A 19,607-nucleotide genomic window follows, 5' to 3' on the forward strand; every position below is an offset into this window, starting at 1 on the left:
AGCCACTAAGAGAATATCTGGAAGCAGCCCAGGCTCTAGCATCTTCTTTATAGTTTCAAGATTATTCAGCATCTCTATTGAACTATTTGAACAAAATGTAACCAGATAAAAGATATTCTTTTCAGTTAGAATTAAGGTTGTTCTGCCATAGACAACAACGTTGACCAAATTCTAGAAATTATTTTTGAATAATACTATGACAACTTTTTAAAATGAAATGTGAAACTTTTTGGACAAGTGAATGTTCTCGAGCTTCTTCAAACCTCAGAGCACTACAACTTGCAGAGAAAGCCAATTCCTTCACAAGAAATGGGTAGTTCCTGCAGGATATTTTCACTATTCATATGAGAAAATCTGTAGGGGTAAGCTAATTCAGAGAGGAAATTTATTAGCTATTATGAAAAGTGTGATAAATCAACCATACAGTTGGGAGAAAGCTTGAAAGTACATCTTGAAATTGAACCGGCTTTTGTGTTGGTTTTTGTTCACTGGCTTCTTTTCCTGTATGTGACTATTACATTGCTCTTAGTAATGGTTGTGATTTGAAGTATGTGACATTAGGCCACTCAGTTTCCGAACAGATTTTTCACTGTTTACAATCAATTTATGAGAGATTTCACAAACAATCACAAAGTGGTACTGAAAACAGAAGTTTCCCTCTCCTGCTGCATGGAGCGCAGCTAGGTCCAAGCCACAGACAACAATGAGAGGTAACGAGTCTTCTCTACAAAACCTTCTCTAACTACAAGTATCAGTGCCTTGTGTGCTTATGCGGTCAGAGGGTTTAGTCTCTGTCAGGACAGTCATAAAGTTGGATTTTGTTTCCAAGAAATGAACAATAGATCATCTCAGGGGTGAAGGGTGATTTTCCCAGGCCAGGTTTAGAACAGGTCATTCAAAAGCCTCCTGTGGGGTACCCGATAACACGACTGAAATCCTGCTGCTATAGGTTATGTAAAATTAGACAGTGGGCTTCAACTCACCCGCTAGCTAGGAATTACTCATCCCTCGCTGATGTGCGCACGGGAATCTCCAAGAAGTCCAGGAAGGAAGGATATCAACAAGGCAGACCTATGGAACTTTTTCTTTGGAAAGTGCAGGTTTGTTCACTAAACCCAGCCCTGCCCCGTGGCCCGGGCTTCGGTAGGGGCTGCGACACGCGATACCACACGGCCAGGGAGTAGCAGCACGGCAGGGCTGGGGGGGGTCACCGCGCCTCCCCCCGGCCGTACCCGGCTGGGTGGGGGGGAGGGCTGGCTGAGGGGCTGCGGCGTGCCCCCCCCACCGCTCCCACCCGAACTGCGCCCGGCCACCGGCGCTCCGCAAGCCACGGACTAGCCGGTCCGGCCCGAAGCGTCGTTTGCCAATAACTTAACGACGGCAGACGGGAGTGAGACCCCCGCCCCCCCTCGGCGGGGGTGACCCAGCCCGGCGCACACCCACCGACCAGGGAGAAGCAGGCGGGGAAAAGCAAGTGCTAGACCTGCCCACCCCCCCCAACCCAACTTTCTTGCTGGCCGCCTCCTCTCCGCCCCGCCCCGCCCCGCCCGGCGGGAGGGCAGGCACCGCCCCGCGCCCGCCGCCCGGTAGCTGCCGGGAGGGGAGGAGGGGGGATGCTCGTTGTCACTTTCCCTCTTCCCCACGCGCCGCCCCCTGCCCTCCCCCTGCGCCCGCTGTGCCCCGTCCCCCGGCGCCTCGCGCTGCCCACCGGCAGCAGGCAGGGCAGGGCAGGGCAGGGCAGGGCACGGCCGCGCCCGCCTCCGCCCGCCCGCCTTCCCCCCCGCTCCCCTCCCCCGGCATGGCCGGGCGCTGAGGGGCGCCCCGCCGCCCCGGCTCGGGAAGGCTCGGCTCGGCAAGGCTCGGCTCGGCTCGGCTCTGCCCCGGCGAGGGGCTCGGCGCCCGGCCGCCCGCTCTCCTCGCCAATGGTCCAGAGCGACATGTCCAAATCGCCTCCCAGCCCGGCGCAGGAGGTGCAGATGGAGCTGCTGGACAACCCCCTGCCCGCGGCGGCGGCAGCGCAGGTACCGCGGGGGCGGCCCGGGGCGGCAGCGGGGAGCGGGCCGGGGGGCGGCGGGGCCGGGCCGGGCGCGGGGGGCGAAGCGGGCGGCGGGCTGGGAGCGGCGGGGCTGCCGGAGCGCCCCGTCCTTCAACTTCGGCTCCCCGCCGTCAGAAAAGTTTGACGGCTCTCCGAAGGCGCACGACGCCCCTGCCCTCGCCCCCACCCCCAAACGCCCTTTAATTAACACGCACGGTGGGCTGCCCTGTGCCGTAGAAGCCTCGTCAGTCAAAAGACCCTCGTAGCTATCTAGAAGGTGGATGCATAAGAATACGTTGCCATCAAGGTGCTCATCCATGCATGGGTAACTCACAGGTTGCCGCTGTTTCTCCCTGCACCAGTAACCTGTTGTATCTGTACCCGACGCTTACACGCGCTGCTGAAACCGTCCTCATCCCCTACACAGGCTGGTAACGGTCTGTGTTGGTGGGGGAAGGTGGTTCACGCTGCTTGTTGAGCAGGAATTTTGGGGAGGCTGAAGGTGTTGAACGCGCTGCAGATTGAAGCTGCTCGGTTACCGCGCAGAAGGTGGTTGTACAGTCATCTCTGAAATGTTAACAACTCGGCCCATGTACACTGCGTTTGGGTGGATGGATGAAGAGAGAGAGGCAGGATAGGGGTGTTTGCACACTTGGTAAAGACTTTGTATTTTGAAAGGTGGTTCCTGTTTAATATATGAATGTTGCATAATATCTTCGAGTTTGCAATAGTTGGCTACAAAGACGTACGGAGCTATTTTTAAACCCAGTAAAAGGGTGGTAAAATCTGATTGCGTGAGTTTTAAATTACAAACATGCTTGTTCTTGTTAGGACAGAGTTTTCTTCCTTTTGGGGTGGCAGTTTTTATTGCTGCTGCCAAAGCTATCTCTTATGCTTTATTTTCTTCGAGAAGGTGGTCCAGTTTCATCACAAAGTGCTCTATTGCCAGAGGAAAATGCTGTCAGTCTGTCAAAAGACTTGCTAATTGATCTTTACTTGCTGGGGACCAGTGACAGCAGAACAAAATCCAGGCACTGAAACAGAGACTAGGTTAAGCTAAAAAAGTGTCTCTTTGGATGTGAATTTGACTGCAGCCTCCAAGTGCAGAACAGACATTTCAGTAGGGCCATATGCTTTGCCAGCTTCTCCAAAAGCAGTGGCAAGGGAACTAATTTCTGACCTACAAATCCTCCCCTTTTTATATCTTTTCAGCCCTAAGCACAGAATCAGCAACTGTCAAATCATATGGTGCCTCTGCTGTGGACAAATGTCAAATACTGATCATAAAATTGATTTTCACCCCTCCTTTTAACTAGGCATAAAGAACCTCTGTTTAGAGAGGAAGGAGAGTTTGCTAACACCCGCGTTATTTATGCTTCAGGTAAAGTACTTGTATTCTGGTTTACAGAATTGGTTTCTGAACACTCACAGCCAAAAAGATCCACTTTTTAAGATAGTAATAATGCAGATTTTTAGTTCAGGAAATATTTTTCAGTTTTTGGAACCAAAGCCATTAGGCGAAGCAAGAATCACATCCTGTTTTGTATATATGTACATATTCCAGTTGTACATAAACCTTTGGTGTAGGGAAAATAGGATTATGGAGGCAAAAGAGCCCTTTGAATAATAATGTTAGTTAATGCTTTAGCATGCACTGCATTGAGAGACAATTATTCTGATTTGAATTTTTGCTTCATTAACATGATTTCCAAAAAAATCAATATTGTAAGATCTTACTGCTTTAGAACATAGTCACAGTGAGAAGGAGAGGCTTAATGAGAACATGTGAATCATCAAGTAGATTGCCTACAGGTACTTCAGTTATGCCCACCGCTATGTTTTTCACTGAGGTACTTGAGTATCAATCCTAGAAACGTTTCATGCCAAGTAATGCGTCAGGAAAAAAAAAGCAACAAACCAACATGCAAGCTTATGGAGTGATATCACTCCTAAAAGTATTCTTTCTGAAGTGCTACTTCTGGGAATTATGATTTAGCAAAATATAATTGAAAAGCCTGTGTAGAGTTGTAACAAGCCTCAAAATTTCTCTTATCCAAGAATTTTACTTTTGCGAAGCCAAGGATTTCATTTAACCTGGCTGTACATCATGGTCGATGTTTTGGATCATGCCTGTCCATCATCTGTTTTGGCCAAACTTGTCACCACTTGGCAGAGGAGCGAATATGTTAACACTCTGGAAGTAATTACTCTTAAAAGGTAGCTAAATATGTGAAATAATCCTAGACAGTCTCTGTGTAAAATCTATTTCTTATTTCCATAATGCATTTTCCTAAGAAGATCTGCAAACAAAATAAAATCCCTTTAGGGTGTTTTATTTTGTGACTTTAGCTGACAGTTATACCGTATTCTCCCTCAGAAGTTCTTTGCAATGGGGAGTAAGGTATTGGTGTATTATTCTCTATTATCTGTGGCTTTTAGGTCCATACTACTGTAAAAAACATAGTTCTAGGTACTCATGGTGATCCTAGTCCAGATGGGGTTGCAGTATAATTTCAGATGTCCAGTTTTATCCAGATGAATGCATATGCTAACAATTACACAGTGGAGTTTTTCACAACGTCCAGGTATATGTCAGTGCAAACTGGTAGTTTTAGGTGTGGCCCTTTTGTAATAAAATCAGCATTTGATCTTCTGAAATCATAAAACAAGCAAACTCTGTTCAAACGCATCAGTGTTTGATGATCAGTATCTGTTTTAAAAAATCAACTCCAGTCCTCCTTTTAATTCTTTATTTCAAGAACCCCTTAATTCTAGGAAGTTGAATTAGTAGAATATTCAATGTAATTATTTTCATTAACCCAGATGCTATGCTGATTTGTTTATAATATAATGTAACATATTAATGCCTGTCATGGTAACTCTTGGCCTCTCTTCTTTTCCCTCCCTCCCCTGTAATTTTTTTCTGATCTTACTTCAAAGTCCCTCAGTCCCCAGAAATCATTAGATTCAATTTCTATCGCTATTTTCTCATCGTAAAGCTTCCTGTGTTGTGTCACAGGAACAGTCATAGCAAATCAGATCAGTAAATTATACGAGATGTTTCAAAGAAAATATAATGAAACCTTGTATCAAGCAACAACAGACTATCTTGTGGAGGGAGAAGGTATTTTACCCTGGATGAATTCTTCCCTATTCTCTACTATTGTTTTCCTCCTGTTCTTTTTCTTGCCACCTTATGCATCATCTGTCAGTGCAGGTCCTAACAACCTGACGCATTTTAAATGAAAACAATTCTCAGTTGTTTTCTTCAGCACTTTCACTTGCATTTAGATTTCCCCTGTGCCCTGAAACCATTAAGTGCTTCCCCCTTCCAAGTCTAAAGGCTTCATCATTCCAGGAGCACTTGGCTCCAGCTGGTCGGGTTGTGTTGCTGAAGGTAAACTGCAGACATGGGGTTGGGGACAGGCTTCTTCAGTTTTCCTTCTGTATTGACTGCGATGGATGTTAACAATGAGTTTTAGAGCATTGTGCATGTGGTAACTCCAGAATATCAGCTTAGTTATTTGGCCCTGGCACTGACTGTCGTCTTTCCTGGATCTCCAGTTATCTTTTTAGTCTTATACCACCATCCCTTCACTGCCTGTCTTGTGGTAATGAGGAATGGAAAGAATAGCCAGAGATTTATTCTCAGCAGATTAATCACACTGCCCTCTGCTGCTCTCTTTCAGCTGAGTTGATTTATCACAATTCATACCGTGTTTACCTATTCTTCAAATAAACATTTTACAACAGTGTATTTCCCATTACTGACTTGCAGGAATACTTTGTAAGCCATAAACAAAAAAAATTTACATCCCTTTGCTTACTTACATGATAACAATAACCATTCATTATAGGGGCATGGAAGGTTTTACTCTCTTCTGGCAGCATCCCTAGAAGCCAGACCCAGTGTGGCAGCCTCTCAGTAGAGTATACACAAATGAAGAAGAGATGAAATCCAACTCCATTCATTGGACTTTCTCATGGTCTTCAGCAAGAGGTGGTGTTGTCTCTCCTGATGTTGTAACCTCCTTTCAGTGTTGTACTCCTTACTGACAAAAATAAATTTTAATAGTCCTTCACTGAAGAAAGCCCTTCAGGTTTCAGCTGTTACTTTTCTGATAATTCTCCTCTGCTCTTTGGGTTTATTTTGCATTGTCCTGAACTGTCAGTTATAGGTGATCTCACATACTCAACTCTTCCAGAGACTTTTATTTGCCACTTGAGTATTGCGCACCAGCAGCATATATGGGCTATAATAATTGTTTTTTACATTTTCCTAGAGTATAAAATCCCTCTGAAATGATGCAGCAATTTCAGTCCTAGTTTATTTGCATATCTGGTAATCATCTTCTAGAGACCTTCTCTGTTTTTGTCTTGTTTTGTCTCTAGGTTTATAATTTCAAACTGTTATGGATGAAAAGTTCCTGTACTCTTCCAAGGCTGGCTACTCTGGAGTCTCAGTTACTTTTCTTCTGCTTATTTTACTCAGTTCTTCCCTGTGCCAGGATAAAAGAGTTTCAAAATAACACAGAGCAACCAAAATCACCCTCCCTGTCCTCTAAGGGCTTACCTTGGTCTCTGTCAGCAGGGCAGCAGACCCTTAGCAGGGGGAAGCTTCCCTGTAGTTGGTTGCTGCTCCTTGCAAATATCTTTCTGTCACAGAGTCTGATCTCTTTTTTTTTTTTTTTTTTCTGTTTGCTTGTGTAAGAGAAATACAGAAATCTTTGGAGAGCAGGTGGGGAGCAGCAGGCATGTGGTCTACAACTGTAGTTACCAATCTTAAAAGGCTGCAGGAGGCACAGTGGGGTTGGGCAAGAGCTTCAGCACCTTCTGCTGTTGCATGCTCCTGTTCTGATGAGTTGGGAATGAACATTTTCATCAGTGGTGTTATGGGGAGATGTGCAGCAGATTTGCACCAAGATGTGTTCCCAAGCCACTGGGAAGAGGAGAGCAGGCCAAGTCCCCTACTTCTTGTCTGGTGAATGGAAAATACTAGGTGACCTGGTCTGAGGCCAGGGTGAGAGCACTGGGAGATGGCTTAGGAGTGTAGGAACTGGTGAGAACTGGCCTATTTCTAGCTGCAGTGTTGGCAAGGTTTTATCACAGGACAGCAGAAAAGAGCATCACAGGTTTAACCCTGTTACACATTTCTCAGCAGAAATGGGTTTTCATTTTTATGGTGGAAAAATGAGCATCTGTCAAATGCTTATTTTTGGATTATGTATGCAAGTTTCAATAAATAAATTATTTGTGGAGGGTTTTTTGTTTGTTTGGATGGATTTTTCTTTTGTTGTAGGTGGAGGATTTTATAAACGGGCTGTGGAATGGACTTAGCAGACTCATCGCTGTAGCTTGCATGGACTCGATGACTGTATATGGAGATCCTCAGTTTGATAGGATTCCTGAAGGGAAGCCTTGTCTTTTCTGAATTGTGTCCTGATAGCAAATACTGTTTGAAGAAATACAGGTTTTGAGACCTAACCTTGGGAATTCTTCTCTGCCATGAGGACATAAGTCTGTGCTCCTCAGGCAACTTCTTTGCTGAAAGTATGTCACAGAGATGAGCGCCTGTCACAGGACTGCACTGATGTTGACTGCGTAGGGTGACCTGAAACCCTGGCCCTGAGACACAGCCAAGCCAGGATACATTGTCCTGTTGCCCCTGTTCCCTTTGTGGAATGGAGTGCTGGGGACCTTGTCACAAGATCTATGTATGTCTTCTAGCCCTTGGCTGTACTGTCAGAAGGCTGACCTCCCCTCTTTTATGAGATTAGTGTGATTTGGGATGCAAAGATCAGAAATATTCCTGGCTCTTTCTGTAGCTGACCCTTTATAGCCAAAGACACGCAGTTTGTGGTGTTAGAGTGTGGGTGTTTACAGTTAGGCAGCCGACGCTGGAGGCTCCACCACCCAGTAGCTGGAGGGTGTCCTTTCTGAGTGGTGGCAAGCCTGGCCGTTGACCAGAGAGGGCTCAGGAGGTCTGACCTACAAGGAACATTCTGTTGCCCTGTTGTAAGGAATTGATTAAAGTGGCAATGGCTTAGTTGTCTAAGAGGTGTATGGAGCTGGATATGCATGTTCTGCACTGTCCTGGCATGCTATCCTTTGTCTGGGACATGGGCATTTTTAAATATCTTTCAAAGCTTTTACATGCGCAGGAAAAATCCTTAGTGTGCTCTTTCATTTCTAACTCTTTTAGCAATTCTCTAATCCTTCAGGGGGTCACTCTTTACCTTTAGGTATTCTTTTGATCCTTGTAATTAGTCATTTGTTCATCTGAGATCATGTAAGCTTCATTCCAGCTCTGAATTTTTGTTTTCTGCTTTTGTTCTCTCCAATTCCTTTCTTGCATCTTTGTTTCAAGATCTGACTTGATATCAGTGACTCTGCTGCATAAATCTTCTGCACCCTTCCTTCATTCTTTGAATGAGACCAAGTAGGCTAGTTTTTAAGGGTTTATCTTTGTCATCTGTCATCAGTCTCAATGACTAGTGCTATTTTACATATTGTAATTAGTGAGGGTTCAGGCTCACCCTGTGTATAGCCCTCACCTCTGCTTTGATATAAAATACCACTGGAGTGGTTACTGGTGAAGGGCATTTTAAGACTGTCGCTGAAGATCAGTTCCTGGTTGTAGATAGTTGATAATTTTAAATGTTTTATATTTCTTCTTCCAGATGATAGTATTTTGCCTACAGGGATAAACCATACCTTCTGCTTGTCGTGCGTGTTAGAGGATTAAATGTTACGGATGCATGCTTTTCATGTGCTGAGGCAGAACCTCATTAAAATTAAAGGATTTCACTGGGTGACATTGATCTCATCTGTTTGCAATGAGTAATTGTATATGAAACTGTTAGTTATCAGGAAACTGCTATGTATGCTTCATATGATTCATATGATTTGATTACATGGGTTGAATAAAGGTTGCACAATATACTGTCATGTCAGAGTTGGAAAGCAGTCTTTGCTTTATTAAGACTTGATGAAATGTTATTTACAAGATTACTTTGGTAGGCTTTTTTTTTTTTAAGGTTTCACATTGTCTGCCAGGTGTTTTAAGAAGCTGTGGAACTTAAATGTGTGTGTTGTGTTTCTTGTTTCTGGTAACTCAGATGATTTTAAAAGAACTTCACACATCTGCCCAATAAACCAAGCTATAGTTCTCGTCTCGTAAATGCTTACATATATACATAACTTTATTTGTTAAGATGTTCTGCTGAAATCCAGTCAGAATGTTCCTGTCAGCAAACTTTTTATATAAAGCAGGCTTGTTCACAGAGCTGGCGTTGATTGTATTAAAATCATCTGGGGCAATTGATGGTATGCCATAGGCAGCTGGTTATGCTGAATTTCAAGATTGTTACCATTGGGCACTGTATTACTGGGGTGCAGAGACATCTGGTCCTCTATGGTCCTTCTGTTAGGTACAGCTACTGTATAGGTTAAGAACGACTGCCCCATGTTGCTGGTTTTACTGGCCAATGTCCGCACATCATGATTCAGCCCTTTATTTTTAGCTACCTAATTGCAGCCAACTGCTGCATAGAACACAGATAAGACAGCTAATTTAAATATGAAAATCACAGTAACATATTGAGTTCATTGTGAAAAAAAAAATTTTTTTGTTTTCCAGAATTGAAAGTAACTGGTAGTTTTGTTGTGTGGGTTTTTTTTTTTTTTTTTTTTTTTTTTTTGTGCAAAGGTCTTGTTCTTGCATTAAGCTCTTGTGGAAAAATAGAGTCAAAGAAGCAAAACATAATGAATATGACAGGATGTGTATTCATGATTCTCCACATGACAGACATTTAATAATTTTTTAAAATATGTAAGGATCTGTTTTGTTTATGGAAGACTTACCTAATTTTTAGAAGAAAGTTTCAGGCATTTCTAACTGTGGGAATAAGTTTGAAAGGCCTGGAAGACAAATGTAATCCCAGATTAGCATCCTTTAAAATAATGAGAAGAGTCATCAAATCCCACTTTTCCCACATGCTGAAATTGTCTGCCTTTCCTCTGATTCAGAGTTGGTCTGTGCACAGAAGCAGCTGTAAAACTGACTTTCCCTATGCTATGCAGCCGTGGCCTGCCATCATGTCAACTGTATTTTTTTGTGTTTAAAGTCAGTATTTAGCTTGTGCTCCTGAATAGATTTCACTATACAAAACTAGAACAAAAATGTGCATGCTGCTATGCACAAAAAAAAAAAAAGAGCTGAAAAATCAAGGTAAGTTTCAGTCTGAGCTGGATTTGCTGTGTGATGTTGCCCAAAATAAATGCCTTTAGGTGTTGCTCTGCAGGTAGAGAAGTATGCATTTTATCTGTGCTTGTAATACGTTTTTATTCTGCTCTTGTTTGTTTTATCCTCATCACTCTAGACACAGTCCCTCTTCTGCCTTTGTAGTAATTTTTTGCATTATAAAACTGAACACTATGATTCTGTAAATAAAATAGATATTGTAAAAACTGGTTACAAATACAAAAATATGACTGTGAAAGAGAATATGTGTATGTTTGTTTCTAGTATCTCCTTGGGGATTACAAAATACTATACTGTACATTATTTATGAAATTGTCTAGATAGATCTTTATGTAGATGCTTTATATTCTTGAACGGCTATGTGAATATTTTGAATTCTTTATTTTTTGTAAGTATATTTCCATACACAAAAAATGGAGAAAAGAGGGTCAGAATGTTGGTGGGTATCTACAGTCAGTTACCTCAGAATCATTTTTAAGAGGTAAATTTTGATTTAAAGATGTTTTATTTGAAGACTACTGATGTCAAAGATACTTTTAATGTATTTTAGTTACCTTTATATTATATTAAGTGGAATATTATATTATATTGGATGGAAAAAGATAGTTCTGATAGAACTGTCTATTCCAACAGTAACTGAAAAATGTTTTGAATAATTTGCTGATAATAGTGGTTCTGAGCTACTTTTTATTCTTATGGATCTATGAAGACCTTTCTACTATCAAAAAGTTCTCTATTATCAACGATTGCTTTTAGAAATGCAACCATGTAACGACATTCCTCATTCAATTTTTGTTTTACATTTTGTGACCTACTGGGTTACAGTTCTAGATTCATCAGAAAGTCCTATTTTCATCCCCATGGTATGTAGCATGCTGAGTTTTATATAGCTCTGGCCTAACCAACATGTGTAGTATCAATTCATGTGCCTTTCAAAAACTTCTTACATGGCTTTTTTACAGTTTTTTAAAAATCATATGGATTTGGCAAAATATCTTTCCCATAAATATATATTTTGGGGGAAAATCATTGCTTTTCTTGTAAGTCCTTGTTAGTTCAGTGACAGAATAGATATTAAATTATTTTGCTGAGAATCAGTGTCAGGCTGACAGATCTATTGTTACTTGAGTCATTCTTTCTAAAAGATTGGTATAATATTAGATTTCAGCCAGTGTTCCCAACTTGGCCAGAATCAATACTTACAGCCCAGATACAGCCTGAGATCATTCTCTTGCATCTCACGGTGGCAAGTTACCTGGATTTGTCAGTTTGACAAATGATCTGAAGTTAGTAGTGGCTATATGTTGTTCTCCTCAATTACTCTTAGATTGCAAAATATTTCATCATACTTACCATAAAGAGCTACAGCTCAGATTTTGAAGTCATGATCTTAAAAATCTGCCAGTATGAGATTTTAAGTGCGCCTCTGAGCCCGTGCTGGAGCCCACCCTTCTCTACCATGAGAACCAATAGGAGTCGGACCCAAAGCTGAGTGGTGCTCTGAAGATTGCCCAAGCCCAGGGAAGGACATGCGTTATGCACCCAGGCAGAGGTTCATCCCAGGGTTCATTGTATCAGGGACAGGTTGGCAGGGGTGTTGTGTTGTAACACATGCACAGCCACGTTCTCCAATAAGCTGATCATAATTTTCTCATTGTGCCTAAACCCAGGACTGACAGTGGCTTATGGCCAAAATCAACAGCAGGATGCGGATACATGGACTTGGAATCCTAGGAAATAAGAGAGGATAAATAATATAATTTCTTAGTGTAATATTTTGAGATACTAGCACCTTATTATCAAGAGGGGTTTTTGTTGTGTATTTTAAGGAGAACAGTGAGATTTCTGTAAAGGAATTTTTATTCTTAAGGGTTGCAAGGTAGTATGGGGGAGGAAATTAAATTACTCTGAAAATTTAACATGTAGGTGATGGAGGCTGGTGTTTGGTTTTGTGTTGCTGGTTTTTTTTCTTGAGTTATTGTGGAACTCAAAAGTTCAGTGCTGAATGCAAGAGGAGAGCTAAGGTTGGGAATAGGCCAAGCCAGACCTTGAAAGTGAAGACAAAGACCCTGTTTATTGCAGGGAACTGTGGGAGGTAAAGACAGGAGACATGATCCAGAGAGATGGATTACTAAAATGACCTTTACAGCAGCATGATGAGTGAGGAAAAAAATTGCGTTTATCAACCTCAAGGGAAATAATATTTGAAAGAGCCAAGACATGATTTTGATGTAAGTTTAGACGAATTATAGCGATGTGACTAGATAGGAAGGGCTGTCTCTTAATGTTGTGCAGAGCAAATCTGCGAGATTTTGCTATACCTGGGAGGAATGCCCTGGGAAGGCTCTAAGCTGGTGTTGTTTACAATCACCATGAAAATAAGTGGCTGCAAATACCATGGTTTTAAACTCTTTCATGTTTTTTGAATTTTTTTTTTATGATATTTATTGATGGTCCATATTCATTGCACAGAACAAATAGCTTTTTTGAGGGGGTTGGGCCATTTGCTGCATTTTTAAACCATAGTATAATAATTTTTGTTTCGGCCAACCATTGCTTTCTCCTGGTGTCTTTTTGATTTTCTAGTGGATAAAAGTGATGCCTTGCTTTTGAGTTGCGTATTATCCCTTTTCCAGTTACATGTGTAGTCCTTTTTAATTGTTACACTGCTTTTACTTACTTCAACTTTTTAAAAAAAATTATTATTATAAATTCTTACTTGGTGGTAAGATTGTATCTGAATCAACAAATTGTTGGTCACTTCTTGCTGTTTAATGTTCCCTCAGCTGACTTGGCTCATAGCTGTGATGTACTGGACACTGCTCCAGTATCTCCTTTCCTAGCTTGTTTATTTGAACTAGCTGCAAAACAAACAGTACTTTTTAATCATTGTGACTTGGGTGAATAATACTACAACTATACAAGTCTATAAATGCTTCTCCAAACATGAATGTGAAAAAACCCTGAAACATTCAGGGCTCAATGGCCAGGTCTGTTTGGTGAGCGCTTGTGCACTTTTTCCCATCAGTTGCTTACTGAATATATGCTTATTAGTTAGCATGAAGCTGATCATCTGAGTCCTTGCTAGCCTAGGAGACATTGGTGATGCTTGTACGGAAAGCTTTTTGTGCAACACAAACTAACGCTGTTCCTCTAATCTTTTTTTTTTTTTTTTTAATAGTCTTACGGTAAAGGGGCAAGAAGAAAAAACCGATTTAAAGGATCAGATGGGAGTACATCTTCTGACACTACCTCTAATAGTTTCGTACGCCAGGTATGTGTTTTTCAGCTTTCAAAAGACTGTATGACTTGCTGATGTTAGTGTTCAAGTAATGGTTTTTTTTTTTTGGTAAATTGTCAAATCAAAGAGTGATACTGTAGCCTGAGAAATAGCAGAAGTCTCTGCTGGCACAATGAAAAATATTTGGTTGCTATTGTTTTGATCTTGGCAGAAAAATACTGTAAAATTTCTCATTCATTTCCATGTATAGTAGTTTTCATTAGTTTTGTTACTCTAATCCCATCAGGTGATTAAAGCTGGAGGAGGAGGAGGAGTCTGATGGGAGCGCCTAAAGTGGCAACATTTGGGAGAAAGCATCAAAACCCTACCAATTCTCAGGGTTTTCCTGCTTAAAATAGTGCTGTGTAAGGAGACACTGTTAACTTAGATGCTTTCCTCCCACATCCCAGTGTTATTTTAAAGCATGGGTTGGAGGGAAAATCCCTGACAGCGTTTGTCCCCATCACACTGATGCTGAAAGGCCTGTAGAGGACGGAGCAGTGCTGTAGGCTCCCATGACCTGTGCCTATGCACCTCTCCCTCAAAGGGAGAGACCCAAGTGGAGCCTCATGGGGATCCCAGTCCTATGTGGGTGCTTGGTGGACAGCTCAATCTGGCCAACAGAGGTAACAAAAATTGCAGGGAAGGGTATCCAGAGCCCAGCGTGGTCTTTGGCTGCAAAGCGATGCTACTGAAGCTGTGCGTTTTTGGAATTAGAGTGCGTTTCAATGTGCTTATGGTTGACAACATCTTGGAGAGCGTGAAGGATACCCAGAGCATCACAGTGACTGTACCTGTGCAGAGTCTGAAATACGATTCTTTATCCCCTGCTGATTTAAGCCATGGCTTTGCAAATGCAGACTTTGCCATCTTTTTCGAAGGGGTTCTGGAATTTGGAAAGTTTCACTGCAGAGTTTTTGGTTTTGCCATAAGCATGCACCAGACCTCCTTCTCTACCAGCTTGTCTTGCACGTTCCTCCATCTCAAAACATTTAATGGCTCCACCACTCTTGCATTGGTTGTATCAGTACACATCTTCTGTTTGCAAAATTCTTCTGCTTTGTTCTGCTATGATCATGTTAACAGGTTTTGTGATAGGCTGTGAATTTGATAAAGTCAGGCCCCTATTACATTTCAGTGATGTTGGACATTGGCATGAAATATTAATTGGTCATGGGAATTTTTCAGTGACAGACAATATCAAGGTGAAATTCCTTATTTGTGACATTTCGTCCTGTCTAAAAATACTGTGAAAAATGCAATCCAAGTAGTGTTTGGGAGCAGCATCTTCCAGTTCTAAGGAATCTTTGTAAGGAAATCTGTGTTGCTGTTTTCTTTAGCTCCTTGTGGATGTTGAATTCAGCCTGGAACATTTTTAGCAGAGAATGAGTGTTTATTTTACACCGGCTGCACGTGGTTCTTGCCTTTCTTGTTTACCTAAATGAAGTCTGAAGTTGGTCTCAAGTATCTCTTCTTACTGTCATGAGGGGGAGGAGAGCAAAGAGGATGTAGCACAAGGAGGTGGATCACCAAGCTACATACAGATGTTGAGGTGGATTCTGTAGCCAGTGGAAGTCTGGTTGGCTCTATAGACTGTGGGGCATGATTTATCAAATCTTTAAAACAGACATTTAAACAAGGTTGGTGAGCTCCAGTCTAAAAGTGTTTATATCTTGTCCAGGGCTGTAAAGGGAGCATAGTGTAGATTTTTAAAGAAGAGATTTATGTATTTCCATGAAATGAATCCAAATTTAATAGTCAAGTGGTATAAAACAAATGACTGAAAGGTGAATTAGGCTTCTGCGAAGCAGTAGAAATCAGTAGGTTGCTGAAACAAAACTTAGTTTTGAAATGGTATTGTCGCTGAAGATAATGAAGGGACGTTAATGGGTAAATATGTTATGTGACATTGTCCAAAATAAATTTAAAAAAAGAAAATCATCATAAAACATTCCAAGTAAGTAATGTACAGGCAGAGCTTTTCAAGTTGTAGCAGATGTATGAGAGAAGTGTCTCTTCACAGCTGCTGTTGAGAGGTTTATTTCAGAGCTTGGACTGCATCTTCAACAGGCTTTCCTGCTCTGATTCTCCTCCTGAGACAGCTTGGTTTTCTTCTGCACTAAGGAAGAATTGCCTCCAGTGTGACCAGGGTGCCCAGTGCCCCAGATACTAAACAGAATGGGTGCAGTTGCTTTCTGCTTTCTGCTGGCTCAGCTGCTGTGCCCTTCCCAGTCTTTCTTGGAGGATATTTTACATGGTATAAATGAACATAGTTGTTTTGCCATAACCATTTATTTGCAGGAGAAAAAGTGACTCCAAGAATTTAGTGTTTCTCCTGAGATAGGTGAAAGCTGCGAAAAAGCGGACTGGACAAATGAATCCAAACCCAGTAGAATCAATGGCATACTTGTTTATTTTCTATTATTTTATTTTAGTGCTATCTTAAAACCAGGAAGTCAATTTTTGCTTGGGAAGGTGGGGGGGGGGGGTTTGGCAGTGGTTTTGATGTAGACATGGGATGCACACAACCTGTTTGTCTCAGCAATGTTTATGATGCCTATAGCTGCCTTTTTTAACCCTAACTTCCTTTCCCCCTCCCCTACTTTCTGTCTCCTTTCTCATCTACTTCTTAACTTGTCCTGCAACTTCTGTGTGCATCTCTACAAGTACTCCCTTCTGTATTCAAGAAGGAATCCTGGGATTGTCCTGAACACTTATTGCTGAGATCTGCCTATGTTCGTCATAAACAAGAAAGAATGTTTGGAAGGTGCTTTTGCATCATATTTAGCTGGCCTGTCCTTAAACTGGGAGATCTGGGAGGGGCATGCAGGTCCTTGTTGTGAGCATCGATGAAAAGTGGACATTTCCTAACAGAGGATAAAAGAAGACAAATATGTCTAGTCTTAAAGAAATGTTATGCATGTGGAAGGCAGTGGAGGTATTGTGCAAGAGCAAGGATATAGGGTTCAGTCTTTTGAATCCACAGAGCTGCTGCCCATTTAAGTTAAAGCTGCTACAGGAGAGAGGGAGTTAGTATCTATTACTTACATTGACAAGGCTTTATTGTGTCTGCATTTTACTGTTTCCTTGAGGACATATGCATTTCTGGCTCCAATATGTACCTGGCAAGTTTCCTGCAACACATACCAAATGCTACAGTAGTAAAAATAATGCCAACTTAGTTTTATTTGAATGAGAGAGAATAAAGTAACATTTTTATTCAAATTGCTTGAAAATTCCTGCTGTTGTATAAGGAGAATGAAACGCACTCTGCACAGCCCTGTGCACAATGACCTTTTCCATTTAAGTCTGTTTTTCAGAGTGCTGAAATAGAACAATCTATCCAGTATTGTTTCTTATATAAAAGAAGCATTAAACTGAAGCAGGAGCACTTATATATATGAAATACAAATTTAAAACCCATTCTGCTCAATCCAGTTAAATCTCCTCCGTACTGTGAATTTTATCTATTGATACAGATTTTTATTTCTGTTTTTTACTTGTGACACTGTAAAACCTATGGGACTTTAGGAGAATGTTTTGGATCATGTTCCATTTGTTTGTTACAAAAACTGTTTGTTTAGTTTTGTCTCCAAAATATTATTGATGATATTGTAGCTTAAAAGAATAACAACAACTTGGCCTTGATTTCACTTGCCGGCAGCTACTGACTGACTTTTCAGTAGCAGGAAAGGGAAGAATTTTTTCTCCCTCTGTTGTGTTGTGAAGTTGTAGTGGCAATTAGGCAGTGTATTTGGAAAGCAGAAGCATCACTGCACACCAATCAGCTCCTAACTGACTTTAATCAGTTGTCTGTAGGGAGCTAAAGAACATTGTGTTATATAGTTTTCATCATCTTTTTTGAGTTTGGGAGTGATAAGCAGCTTGTTCTTAGGGTTAGCTATGAAAGACTGAATTGGATCTGATCTCTGCTTGCTGCCATTTTGACTGATGTGTGGTAACGATATTGTTCCCAAGGGTTTTTTAAAAATACAGATCAAACAAAATATTTTGCAGACAACACCATGACACTTCCCAGCAACATTATTTTAAGCAAATTGCATGTTCTGATAGCATTACATATTTTATGGTTGCACTTCTGGACCCGTCTTTGTCAAGGTTTTATTTTAAATCCTAATGATTAATCACAGAGGCAGTCTAAATTGTTGGGATTTTTATGTATTGCAAAGGCAGATTAGATTGTGAAATAGACTGTAGACTATGGACTTGCTTACTGAAATATTTAAGGTTTTACAAATGTGGTTTTTTGCTTTTAAATATTGGCTTGATGCCTGTTACACTGTATTCACTCAAAAACAGAGCTATAAATAATTATGTAGGGAATTCATTATTCTTCTACTTTCCTTCAAGGACATTTGCCTAGCTGCATAATTACCTATTGAATTTTATGAATGGTAAATCTAAGATTTGCACTAAAAAATTATTTGAAAGTATTGACTTAGTTTTGCTCATAAACATGCCTCTTAATCTTGAGTTCACCAGAGAACTGGGCCATGTCAGAAATGTATTCTCTTTTAATTGCCTTTTTTTTTTTTTTTAGGAGCTTAGCTTTGATGATTCCCCCCCCCCCCCCCCCTTAATTTTCGTGAGGGGAAGAACTTATGTATTCAGGTCATACTCACAGGCTGCCAGTGAGGCCATGTATTTAGAGGGTAAGCTGCAAGGAGTTGGTGTAGAGTGGGCACAGATACTAGCTTTGGTCTTAATGCCCAATACTAACAATCTTACTCGCTAAAAACCAGCTTATGCTTTCTCTGCTAGGACTATCCCTGCTTCTTGAAGACTATGTGTGAACAAGATTGTGGCTAGTCAGAAAATCTAAACAAATAATTTTAAAAAAAGCTCATTTGCAAATTAATATATTCTTATGTTCTTTGTGTGCCTCTAATGATGAGACATGTTTGGCTTGTAGAGAAAAAAGGAGCTTTTCAGACTTGCTGTTAGCTTTTACAAATAACAAAACGAGGTATGTAAAAAATTTTTAGAGGTATTATGCAAACACTGATTGTAATACATGCAAATGTATACCTACTGCTCAGCTTAGTTTTCTCATGTTTGTTTTCTGGTGCTAATGTCTGGGCATATTTTGTTAAGTTCAGGTTTTTTTCTGGTCTGATTTTGCTGATTGCACTGAAAGCCACAACAGTGATGCTTGTGTCCTGTGCTTGCTATTGTGGTTGCATCAAAGCCTTATGCAAGTGATACATACTAGAACATCTGCTTATTTGAAACACATTAAAACTGTTATTACATGGGTCTTTAATTTGGTGGAACTGTGGTATCTATGTTTTTCATTGTAAATTATAAGTTTTTTAAGGAAATGTATTGCACTTGGGTAAAGCCACCTTACACTGAGGTTGGTATGTAGAGTATGATGTCTGTACTGCTGTGTTCTTCTGGCAGTAGTGGGAGCCACCAAACTTTGCTGTTAAGGCCCATGTGTGACTAAGTCATGGGCACGCAATGTAGTTTCAGGGTGCTGTGCTGTCTGTATCAAGCAATGTTAATTAATTTTTCGTCAAATCCAGTGAGTCTGTATTTGTTATGATACAAAATTGGATAATGTCCCTAGGAGTAGTACTAGTATGGGAAAGCGACTATTTTTAATGAATTTCTTGTCGTATGAAGTATACCAAGTTCACAGCAGAAGAGTGGGTGAAGCACTTAGAGCAGTGTAGGGATTCATAAGAATATGTCAGTTCAGCTGTTGATGTAGTTTCATTCATGGCTGATATCTCAGTTCCTCAGTCATGTGGTAAAACCAGTTAGATGGGGAGTGGTGGGAAGAGGACAGTTTTTAGAAGAGGCCTGGTTAGATGGGGAGTGTGTGGCTGGAGGAAGGAAGGGTGGAGGGAGGAGGAAGGGACTTTCCCTTCTGGTGACAGTTGTGGAGCTGCACTTAAGGCTCTTAGACATGGGAAAATTGCATTAGGCTCATTGAGCTATAGATTTCATCAGCTGTAGTAAGGGTTTAAAAAGTCTCCTTTTTTGGCCTGGAGAGAATAGAA

General features: G+C 41.2%; 1 protein-coding gene across 2 annotated transcripts in view; it reads left to right on the top strand.

Moving 5' to 3' along the window:
* Positions 1-1,907: 1,907 nt before the first annotated feature.
* The window catches only part of CACNB2 (calcium voltage-gated channel auxiliary subunit beta 2), a 257,850-nt gene continuing 240,150 nt past the window's right edge, over positions 1,908-19,607 (top strand). For both annotated transcript variants that reach the window (XM_074865562.1, XM_074865592.1), the window contains exons 1-2: positions 1,908-2,021; positions 13,480-13,572. In XM_074865562.1, coding sequence (XP_074721663.1) covers positions 1,923-2,021; positions 13,480-13,572 — 192 coding nt within the window. In that variant the 5' untranslated portion in view covers positions 1,908-1,922. The remainder of the gene's footprint in view (positions 2,022-13,479; positions 13,573-19,607) is intronic.

This window comes from Strix uralensis, chromosome 1 (assembly GCF_047716275.1).
Source record: "Strix uralensis isolate ZFMK-TIS-50842 chromosome 1, bStrUra1, whole genome shotgun sequence".
NCBI lineage: Eukaryota > Metazoa > Chordata > Aves > Strigiformes > Strigidae > Strix > Strix uralensis.